We start from the raw sequence: 12,407 nt of genomic DNA, 5'->3' as shown, positions 1-12,407 counted from the left end.
GCAAATGAAATTTGTAATGCTTAGAAAATCGACTCCACTGCACAAGCTATGTCAGATGTCTCTAGTTATGGGGGTGACTCATTCTAACCATGATTGTAATGACATGACTAATACAAATATTTAGCTGTGGAATGGGTCGAAAATGAATATTCACTGTGAAGCTGAAGTAAGCCCTTTAAAACTATAAAAAATGCGGATTGCAAACATCAGTGGAAAGTAGTAGAAGACATGGGGCAATCGATCAGGACTGCTTGCTTGGAAACACTTCCATTTTCTATTCACATCTAAAGCTAGCCATAGTCATTAGAGCGGAGTTGGTGGAACTTCTGGAAGACTGGCCAACATTCTAAAATGTATGGCAAGCCTAAAGTAATTATCCTCCTTTAAACAACATGTCATTGTGGCATTAAGGCTATAGACACATTCAAAGCAATTTTTTTAAGATTTTACTCATTTGGGGTTAAAGTTCTTTTTTTTTTTCAATTGTTTTTTTATTAAAAATTGTCAGCAGTTTTTGTGATACAGTGGTCAAATTTCAGTCTATTGCTGACTGTCACTTTCTGTTTACTGAGATGATGCTTATGTAGAGCACCTGACCAACAGGCATTTAAGCCATATTCATATGACTTTAATAACAACTTAGCTTGAGTGTTTATGAGGTCAGGAGATCAGAGATAAGAGCTACACATGAGCTGTCATTTGAGAAGATTTAGAGTAAACAGAAAGTGAAAGTCTGAGATTTAACCCTTGTATGACAAAAACTGCTGAACATTTTTGATAAAGACTAATTGAAAAAAATTATGTTAGCCCAAAATGAGTAAAATGCAATTAAAAATTGTCCTGGAGATGTCCCTAGCCTTTACACTACAATGTTCTGGAAGCCTACAGCCACCAATAGGGAAAGCTTCAACCAGCAGAGTATGCAGTAAACCCATAAGCTCCCTCTAGTGGTGACCGTGGACAGACAGAGTTTTATCACTTAAAGGGGATTTTGAATTGATTGATGGGGGTTGCCTATTCAGAACAATCATTTATTAGCCAGAGTGGAGAGTGCCTGCAAAAAGGGTCTCTTGGGGAATCCAATATCTCTGTTAATTATAGGGACAGCTCATTGATTTTAATGCAATTTCACTACAGTCCCTGTGTATTGCTTCCTTTATCCTGTGGTGGTGCTACAGGAAAATGAAACACTTGCAGCGTGTTTCCTCCAAAGCTAAACTGAAGGTTTCCAACAGGTCTTCTAACTAAGTGGACAACCAGTTTACTCCGATTTGAGGTAAACAGTGATTCATTTAACTTATTCTTTGAGAATAACTAATTCATGGCTTACCTTCTAGTAGCAGAAACGCTGACTCTGAAAAGATTTTCTCGTCCTCGCCCTCGACCACGCATTGATACAAGCCAGAGTCAGACAACTGTAGTGAATGAATGCTGGGAAGGGACAGAAAGTGAACATGACTTTAGTACAAACAATATTAAATATGGAGTTACATTAAGTTTCGGATAGCCAAAGACATTAGATAGCTGTCCGTGGTATGTTTCTTCTGTGGTGCCTCCAATACACATTAGATGGTTGGTTGTTCCTGTGGAAATTGGTGGGTTCAGCCTACATTGATCTAATAGAAGACAACTGAAAGGCAACTATTTGGTGTTCTTTGAACTCTTTGTCCATGTATTGCCCCCTTAGGTTCTGCCCTAAGCATCAGGTGGACATGTTCTTCAAGAAGTGTCCAACCACTAAGACCGGCTGGCTCAGCTAAGCACACTTCAGAGGGAATATGGGGAGAAAGCTGCTGCAAGACGCCCCGAGAAAAAAGAATTAAGCAGTTAAAATCCAACATGCTTGATCTTTATCTTCCCTATCTATGGGTAGAGTAGGGAGACTTACAAAATAGAAAGTTGTCCGGTTCTGCTGAAATCAGCAGGTTTGACCAACCTAATGTGTATGGCCAGTTTAGGTCCCGTAGTATGTATAGAGAGGAAAGTGGGTTTGTGGGGCCCACAAATATGTGCTTGGTAGTGTTGTCTCGAATGAACCATCTCTGGAGGCTCAGCTCATGAATAATATGGAAATAAACACAGTCTATGATGGAGGCTACATTCAAAAACAGTGCTGTTCATGTGTGTGGGAGGACTATGCAGGACAGTTAACAAATTGTAGTAGGCTATGTGTCCTGAGGACTTAATAATTAGTATACATATATTCCATGAGTGGTGGTGCTAGCACTGAGCACCCAAGGCACATGTACTGGGACTCTAAGCACAAGCAATAATCACATGTCTACCAACACTCCTGTATTCTATATACTTGGTGGGGTGTTTGGTATTGTGATGAGTCTATGGTTACTGTATCTGGGGTGGAGTGGGGCAGCAGAGGAGAACAAATGTGGAAGAACATAAATAATCCAGCGTCACCACTCATAGCTATGTGTGCATTAATAAGATGGGTTCACCGAAAGGATAAACAAGAACTCTAGGGCCATGACTATCAGAGATATTTAGGGACATTATTTCCTTCCACTTTCTGATGTGACCTCTTGCCTTACACTAAGATCTCTATAAAATCTACGCCCATCCTATATCTGACTCATACCATTCATGTTTACATTGATAAAATTCTCCCGGCTACACATGTCAAGAGCTGCATTCCTCCTGGGATGACAGCATTTCTCTATTATATACAGGACGGTCTTAGATATTAGCAGTAACACAGCTCTGATGTTGGTAGAAATAGAATTTTGTATTTTAACTATTGCTTTTCTGAACTGGGGTCTGTCTAATATCTCTGTCTATCTATCTATATATCTATCTAATAATCATCTGTCTACACATCTGTACTCTCTATAAAAATGTTACAGATGAGCCGCAAAAATTATTTTTGACAACCAATTCACTCTTTAATTCACTCCAAGTGGTTGGCCAAAAGAAGCAGATTCCTCCAGAGAGACCTGGTCAGTGCATTCTCAGCAAAAAAAATGTAAGACCCCATACTATAACGTGTTTGTCTCCATGCTAGTCACAATGGGAAAAAAGTATAAGAAGGGATTTTTTTGGACCATGGATGTGGATCAATATTGAAGCATTCCACTAACCTAAGTTCACTGATGGCCAACCATGTATCATCATCTTGTGGCATCTGGATCTGATTGATATCAGCATAGGCCAAAGGTTCTTCATCTCTCAACCACTCCACGTCTGGGACCTCTGCATCCCCACTGACTGTAACAGTGCACCGCAGCACAATGTCCTTCCCAAGAGAGGAGGTAATGTTGGCTGGGTCCATTGTGAAATGAATGCCTAGGAGAACAAAAACATAAGGTTAGATGCATGCTTGAAAGACTAAACCAATGCTTCCCTGATGTCTATGTTATACAGGTCCTTCTAAAAAAATTAGCATATTGTGATAAAGTTCATTATTTTCTGTAATGTACTGATAAACATTAGACTTTCATATATTTTAGATTCATTACACACAACTGAAGCAGTTCAAGCCTTTTATTGTTTTAATATTGATGATTTTGGCATACAGCTCATGAAAACCCAAAATTCCTATCTCAAAAAATTAGCATATCATGAAAAGGTTCTCTAAACAAGCTATTAACCTAATCATCTGAATCAACTAATTAACTCTAAACACCTGCAAAAGATTCCTGAGGCTTTTAAAAACTCCCAGCCTGGTTCATTACTCAAAACCGCAATCATGGGTAAGACTGCCGACCTGACTGCTGTCCATCAGGCCATCATTGACACCCTCAAGCAAGAGGGTAAGACACAGAAAGAAATTTCTGAACGAATAGGCTGTTCCCAGAGTGCTGTATCAAGGCACCTCAGTGGGAAGTCTGTGGGAAGGAAAAAGTGTGGCAGAAAACGCTGCACAACGAGAAGAGGTGACCGGACCCTGAGGAAGATTGTGGAGAAGGACCGATTCCAGACCTTGGGGGACCTGCGGAAGCAGTGGACTTAGTCTGGAGTAGAAACATCCAGAGCCACCGTGTACAGGCGTGTGCAGGAAATGGGCTACAGGTGCCGCATTCCCCAGGTCAAGCCACTTTTGAACTAGAAACAGCGGCAGAAGCGCCTGACCTGGGCTACAGAGAAGCAGCACTGGACTGTTGCTCAGTGGTCCAAAGTACTTTTTTAGGATGTCATTAGGAAATCAAGGTGCCAGAGTCTGGAGGAAGACTGGGGAGATGGAAATGCCAAAATGCCTGAAGTCCAGTGTCAAGCACCCACAGTCAGTGATGGTCTGGGGTGCCATGTCAGCTGCTGGTGTTGGTCCACTGTGTTTCATCAAGGGCAGGGTCAATGCAGCTAGCTATCAGGAGATTTTGGAGCACTTCATGCTTCCATCTGCTGAAAAGCTTTATGGAGATGAAGATTTAATTTTTCAGCACGACCTGGCACCTGCTCACAGTGCTAAAACCACTGGTAAATGGTTTACTGACCATGGTATTACTGTGCTCAATTGGCCTGCCAACTCTCCTGACCTGAACCCCATAGAGAATCTGTGGGATATTGGGAAGAGAAAGTTGAGAGACGCAAGACCCAACACTCTGGATGAGCTTAAGGCCGCTATCAAAGCATCCTGGGCCTCCATAACACCTCAGCAGTGCCACAGGCTGATTGCCTCCATGCCACGCCACACCGCAGTCATTTCTGCAAAAGGATTCCCGACCAAGTATTGAGTGCATAACTGAACATAATTATTTGAAGGTTGACTTTTTTTGTATTAAAAACACTTTTCTTTTATTGGTCGAATGAAATATGCTAATTTTTTGAGATAGGAAATTTGGGTTTTCATGAGCTGTATGCCAAAATCATCAATATTAAAACAATAAAAGGCTTGAACTACTTCAGTTGGTGTGTAATGAATCTAAAATATATGAAAGTCTAATGTTTATCAGTACATTACAGAAAATAATGAACTTTATCACAATATGCTAATTTTTTGAGAAGGACCTGTATGTCCTAAAGGGGATTTATGGGATTTGTGTAATTTGTGATTGTGTGCTCATTTCATAGGAAAGATCTCAGCTTCTTTCAGTCCAGTAGACTTTACTCCATGCTCTTTTTGAAGATATTATTAAAATAGTTTTTAAAAATGTGTATACAGGTGATATGCAGACCTATGTGTCTCCTTGGCTAAAGACTACAAACAAACCATGTGTCTTGGCCTATCTTTGGTAGCATTCATCTGGACCTTCATAAACTTTTAAATTTGGCTTACGCATTGTGCAGAATCTCCTCAAAGAGGCCAGTCCTGTATGGAAACTTACTGGCAATGCTCCATGGGATATGATTAGAAGTATATCCAAAGAAAGAGGGCCATCTCATCAGCGCCAGCTATTGGAAGTTCCTTGATATGCTAAGCCACTCCAAAAGCATCGCACTAAGCCAGCCAGACTCCTACTACGTATTGATGAGGGGCAAATGTACCAAACTCTTTTTCCCTGCTACAACATGTTAAGTGTAATTTTATTGTCCGTCTATATAATTATATTGTCATTAATGTAATTTTATGTATTTCTAGGCCTGTTTCATATATTATGCTGTAATTTCCTTGTACACCAGCAGTTGGCAGCAATGTGTGATCAGGAACATAGCCAGTTTAGTATTGGTAGACTGGAATAGTTCATTCCAGTTTTAGCTCCCCTCTCTGTGAGCAGAAGTGGGCTGGTCCCATGTCCTGTCTCATGGGGAGGGAAGGAAGTTTAGTTGAGTGTACCAGCCACCCGGGCTAGGGGAAGGCTGTGTTGGTAGGAGCTCCCAGAAAATAGGGATCCCAAGTCAGAACCTTGTCTCGGTTGAGACCAAAGATCATCCTTCCCAGCCTGAGCCATCAGCCTCAGCTGGTTGACAAGAAAAGCAGCCATCTCCAGCCTCCAGGAAGAAGCATTTCCTGTGAGCCAAGCTGTGAGTACCTATCCAGAGTCCAGGAGAAGCCAAATTCCTCCTCAGTTAGTCAGGCCCATACTAAGCAGAAGACAGACAGAGCAGAAGATAAATACCTGCCAGATTCTCCAGGCACATAGTATAGAAGCAGAAGAGATATTAATCCCTGCCATACATTGCCTATACCTGCTGGGACCTCAAAGACTACTGCTGTAACTTATGTGGATTGATGCTGCTATTCAGTAAAAGACAAGTTGGATTATATCTCCAGTCTGGATCTCATTTACTATTACCAAAGTTCCTCAGTTACTCCTATTAACAACACTCAATTTATTGCAAGTGAGCCAGGATCCAGGAGTCCAGCTGTACCAAGGTAGGAGACACCGTTGACACTAGCACTACTGCTACACAGAGACATTATCCCCCTCTGGCATTCCTCACCTGGTACGTGAGCTATAACATCTTAAAGGGCCCTGCAACAGTACCTGCGCAAGCTGCAATTGGCGTCACAAACAACTCATAAAAATATATATACATATCCTGACCCACTGCATCGTCTGCAACGTACTGCGGTCCTTGCTCTATTGCACAAGCACCCCAAAACAGCTGTCTATGGATGGATATCTAGCTTGCCTATATTCTCTTGTGAAATCCCAAGGCTTGTGTCACGGCGCGGTGTGGGTAGATACTCTACACCGACCACAAGAGGGAAGGCAAAAGGTACTAGGCCTGGAAACTAAGGAAAGGGAAAAGTTCATCGCCTAGTTAATCCCTAAACCGAGTCCTGACTACTATCAGTATGAATAGACCTTAAATGTAGGACTGTTCATACGCTTGAACCTAGGGCCCTATCTGACCCTGAAGGGCCCTGGAAATAGTGTCAGGACAAGAGAAGATTTGTTCCTTCCCAGCTGAAGAAACAGGAGACTCCCTCAGGCCTAATACCAAAAGGTAGGGGAAAGCAACCAATAAGAAATAAAGGAAAGAGACATAACTCCGAAGTATGAGGACGAGCAGGAACTCAGAAGAGAACCAACACCAGCACTTCCAACATCCAAAAGGAGCTATTAACCGCATAGCATGATGGGTGAGGCCAGACTAAATAGGAGTTGGAATGACCACTTAAGCTACACCTGAGACCAGAGGTGTGGCCATACCCAGCAACAACATAGAAGCAAGGAAAAACAGAGAAGCTGTCAGATCACATCACGTGCAGCCATTCTCTTAGATCTTCTGACCCCTGTCACATGACAGACCATGACAGCTTGTTGGAAAGTAGGATCTTGACTCATAGGGAACCACCTCTAATAGGTGGTGCTGGTGAGATGGTTCTCATTCTTGGGAGATACCTCTTTACAAACTTCTAGAACAGGCATGTCCAAACTGCGACCCTCCAGCTGTTGCAAAACTACAACTCCCAGCATGCCCTAATAGCTGTAAGCTATCCATGCATGCTGGGAGTTGTAGTTTTGTAACAGCTGGAGGGCCGCAGTTTGGACATGCCTGTTCTAGAAGGAGTAAGAAAATTATGGTACAACACAGTCATAACATGCTGCAGAACAGTTATTACAAGGTGAATGCAAGTAGTTGCTAATGTCAGAAGAAGTGATGCGTCCTCTTTAAAGGGATAGTGCAAGGCTGACAATCCCTATAAAGAAAAGTAACCAATTGTATCAACTGCTACTTTGCGTGAAAGCAGTTTTAGCACAGGTTGCAGGCTGGCGCATACAACCTTATAGTTAACTGACCTTTTAATACTGATTAGCACAATATTGCTAATTAATGCTGAGAAAGGACTTATCTATGGCTTGTGCCCCAAAACTTGTCTGAAACCATACACAGTAGTAGAAAACCTTGTTGTGGACCTTATCTATAAAGATGTCATTGTCCTCGGGTAACGCTGTAATGAAAGGCTGAGCTTTTGACCGATAATTCTCTCTGGTGAAATCTTTCTTTTCCTTTGAATGATGAATGAACTTCCTCATGCGGTAGCTGAGTGTGCCTTGCCAAAGACCTACTGACTCACTCATCAAACACTTCGCTGGAATTGTCTATGACTTTCCATGCAATTCTCTGTACTAGCGGCTAGCTGCCGATCTGACCAGAAGGGACAGAACAGATACAGATGCTGCATTGTATTGTACAATGTAACATATCATGTATCATACACATCTATATACAAAAGGCATTATGGTGTATTATACAATATAATGTATTATGTATCATATATATCTATATACAAAAAGCATTATAGTGTATTATACAATGTAATGTGTTATGTATCATACATATTGTGACACAGTGAGAGGTTTGGTCTGGGAAAACAGGTATTTTCCTCCCAGCATGTGCTGCTGGGCTGATTTACAGCCAGGTAAGGTCAAATACTGGCCCGTATTTTAAATGTCGGTCTGGGTTTTGGCAGCACCTGGGTGTCCCTAAATAGGCAGCTGGGCTCAGAAGCCATGTCTCTGTGTTGGGATCTGGGAGCCTTGTGTCTGGATGAAGACTTGCTATCTGTTTGGTGTGAAAACAGGTTGGTGCTGCTGTCAGCAAGGACTCTTTGAGGCAGAATTTCCGCATGGTGTGAATTACCACCAACATCACAAAGGGACTTTTTGCTTGATTATGACTGCTTGTTTTATCACTTGCCTAAAGTGTGAATAAAACACTGAACTGTTTGATCCAAAGAACTTGTTGTTGCCTCTATACTGCGTCCGCTAATCCTGTCTACCAGAGCGAAACCCCACAATATCTATACACAATCAGCATTATAGTGTATTATATAGGGTGATGTATTATGTATCATACACATCTATATACAGTCAGCATTATAGTGTAATAAACAATGTAATGTGTTATATATCATACACATCTATATAATCAGCATTATAATGTATTGTACAATGTAATATATTATGTATTATACACATCTATACACACTCAGCATTACAGTGTATTATACAATGTAATATATTATGTATCATACACATCTATACACACTCTGCATTATAGTGTATTATACAATGCATTGTACTGTATTATGTATCATACACATCTATACACACTCAGCATTACAGTGTATTATACAATGCATTGTACTGTATTATGTATCATACACATCTATACACACTCAGCATTATAGAGTATTATGCAATGCATTGTACTGTATTATGTATCATACACATCTATACACACTCAGCATTACAGTGTATTATACAATGCATTGTACTGTATTATGTATCATACACATCTATACACACTCAGCATTATAGAGTATTATGCAATGCATTGTACTGTATTATGTATCATACACATCTATACACACTCAGCATTACAGTGTATTATACAATGCATTGTACTGTATTATGTATCATACACATCTATACACAATCAGCATTAAACTGTAACATTTTGACAATAGTCACCATGGAAGATCCCGCTTGCACTTACGGCATGGTCCTATCTATGACCATTATGAGTGTACATTTACAGTTCATTCTGATGGCTATCAGGGTATTCGACCAGAGTGACCATTGTCAGGGTCACTGCCGTTCTATACATGACTGATGGTCATACTGGAGAATAGATTTTAGAGCTTTTAGTCAGTGCTCTGGAGACAAAAGGCAGTGGCTGTGTAAGATTGATTGTGCTAGGGGCTTTCATGTGCTTAGCTTGCTGAGCTTAAGCAAACATTGAAGACAATCCGGCTATTATACTGGCCACACACAAACCGCAGGCTGCATGACCATCATGGTAATTCCAGGAGGAAGATTATACTAAGGACCCATTTACATTGGCCGATAGAGCCAGCAATAATTGGGAGCAAAACGTCCATATGAACATTAATTCACGATCGTTGCTTGCTCATTTCCATGCAGAATGTACAGGGAAGAATGACCGTTTCTACGATCATTCATCTCAATACAATATCTATGCTTGTTGGTAGCGCCTCCCTGTTTTATAGGACGAAGTGCTGCGACGGACAAGGATTTTAGGTGCCATCAGTGGTGTGCCTAGGTTTTTTGGCACCTGGGGTGGCATCACCCCCCCCAATACTTTAAAAAAAAAGTACCCCCTCACAGTAGTATTGCCCTTATTGTACAACCTTCACAGTAGTTTTGTACAAATGCGTGCCCCCTAACAGTAGTTATGCCCACATTGTGCCATCTTAAAGTACTTATTCCTTCATTGTGCCCCCTTCACAGTAGTTATGCACACTTTGTGCCCCTTTCACAGTAGTAATGCCCTCTTTGCGCCCCTCCCACAGTAATAATTGTGCCCCTTCACAGTAATAATCCCCATTGTGCCCCTGTGAGATGGGGAAACAGCTCTCCTTGTCTGAACACTGTTTGTGTAGATTAAATTAAATCTTCTGGACTGACATTCTGCTGTTTGGCCTCAAGATGCCGCTGTTTCCTAAACACAGCTACAGACTGCACATATAGTTCCATATTCATGAGATAGTCCGGAGAGAAGAGAAGAGAAGGAGAGAGCAGCCATCTTAGAAGGAAGTGAAACTGAGGAACTGTGTGAGCAGAGAATCCAACGGCATCCAAGTGTGAGAGCATCCCTCAGTAACCAGAGCTGCAGCTAAGTGAATCTGATCATGTCCAAGATCCTGATTCTATGCAGAGGAAGGAGGATTGCTGCCAGGAACGCTGATGAGAGCTGAGTAACAAAGCAACACTGCAGTACCGCATGCTTGTTGGAGAGACATTTGTTCTGTTCAGAGTCACCAGCGGATGCAAAGCAGACCCAGGTCGGTAAGATCGTGCACGCATCTCATCACAGTGTTGGCGCCTAGAGACTGAAACTAGGCCTATAGTTAGTTAGGGTTTCTGTTTGCGTCAGACCACAAGTGTTACTACTGCTCATTTCAAGGACTCCATAACTTAAAGGGACATTTCACATTTGAGAGCTGATAAAATTCTCACAAACTCAAGCCAGGTTGGCATTTTCTTGCTCAGGGGAAATACTCAGGCACGTGCTACAGGACCAGTTATGGGAGGGGGAATACTGTAGAACTTGGTAAGATTGTAAGCTGTTGTGCTGCACCACACGATAGCCCGCAACACACACCCATACAGTGGTTCTTGTTTTTAGGGTAATAACAGGTAAGGAGTGGCAGTTTAGTTGTGCCCACCAGTAGGTAAATTACTGCACTTTCCTTCTGCATCCATCGGAGGGCACCGTGCTGTGCAGCACAAGGGTCTCAGCCTTCAGGCTGGGTGTATGTAAATTGATTGTATGTTCCCAGCATTTGTGGTTGTGTTTATTGCCAAATTTAAAGGGACTCTGTCACCACTTTCTAACCCCCACTTTTAAAACTATAGTTCTGTCCATGGAGCCCCTGTGATTTCAATGGTGTTGTTATATGCGAAATCCGCAGGCTCGTTTTGATAAAAAAAGCTTTTATCTAACCTGTCAGTCATGAGGATAAGGTGCCCAGGGCGTTTCTCCCGGTCTGAACATGCCGCCGCCGCCGCCGTTGGTGCCTAGCTCCTCCTCTGCCTTGAATTTGCGCCGCCTGAATGTGAAGAAATACGCCTCCGGCTCTCCCTCAGTCCCCCCTCCTTTTCCAAAATTTCGCGCGTGCGCACAGGCCTGTGCCTGATGCGCCCGTGCGGACTTTACGATTCAGCCTCATTGAGCGAAGTGCGCATGCGCACTTCGCTCAACCTCCCGATAACGCGAAAAGCTGCTGTTGGGATTGCCAGATGGGGAGAAGCTGCTGCGAAAAGCTGCTGTTGGGATTGCTTTCCTCGTTCGTGACTTCACTGTATCCTGGAGAGCCCACCTCGGTACACGGCTTACACCCCCTTCATAGTAATAATACCCATTGTGCCCCCTTCACAGTAATAATGCCCCTTAATAATAGTAATGCCCATTGTACCCCTTAATAGTAATAATGCCCATTGTGCCCCCTTAATAGTAGTAATGCCCATTGTGCCGCCTTCACAGAAATAATGCCCATTGTGCCCCTTCACAGTAATAATGCCCTCTGTGCCCACTCCATAGTAGAAATCCCCATTGTTCCCCTTAATAGTAGTATTGCCCTCTGTGCTAGTAATGCCCATTGTGCCCCTTCACAGTAATACTGCCCTCTATACTCCTTTCATAGTAGTAATGCCCTGTGTGATCTGTGCCCCCTTCAGAGTAGTAATGCCCATTGTGCCCCTCTATAGTAGAAATGCCCATTGTGCCTCCTCCATAGTAGAAATGCCCACTGTGGCCCCTTCACATTAGCAATGCCCTCTGTGCCCCCTCCAGAGTACCTGCAGCCAGCCTATCAGAAGAACGGGAAGGGAGACGCCTCTTCCCGTAGAAGAAGTAGGAAGTCACAAAGGGGACATGGCTTACACCAAAATATACATAAGATATAAGATAAGATATATATATATATATATATATATATATACACATAAGATATATAAGATTTTTTGTGGGGGGGAGGTTTGCATTAAACCAAGACTACACAGTCTACTGGTGCCCTAGTTCCAGCATTAGTCACTGTG

At 42.4% G+C, this 12,407-nt stretch overlaps 1 protein-coding gene across 1 annotated transcript in view; it reads right to left on the bottom strand.

Annotated features, from left to right (window-relative positions):
* The window catches only part of LOC122926902 (tyrosine-protein kinase receptor UFO-like), an 81,143-nt gene that overhangs the window by 50,409 nt on the left and 18,327 nt on the right, over positions 1-12,407 (bottom strand). Inside the window, exons 2-3 of the mRNA XM_044278422.1 lie at positions 3,093-3,297; positions 1,331-1,431 (exon numbers count right to left, since the gene is read on the bottom strand). Coding sequence (XP_044134357.1) covers positions 1,331-1,431; positions 3,093-3,297 — 306 coding nt within the window. The remainder of the gene's footprint in view (positions 1-1,330; positions 1,432-3,092; positions 3,298-12,407) is intronic.

Source organism: Bufo gargarizans, chromosome 2 (assembly GCF_014858855.1).
Source record: "Bufo gargarizans isolate SCDJY-AF-19 chromosome 2, ASM1485885v1, whole genome shotgun sequence".
Classification (NCBI taxonomy): Eukaryota; Metazoa; Chordata; class Amphibia; order Anura; family Bufonidae; genus Bufo; species Bufo gargarizans.
This window is presented reverse-complemented; position numbering and strand designations above follow the sequence as displayed.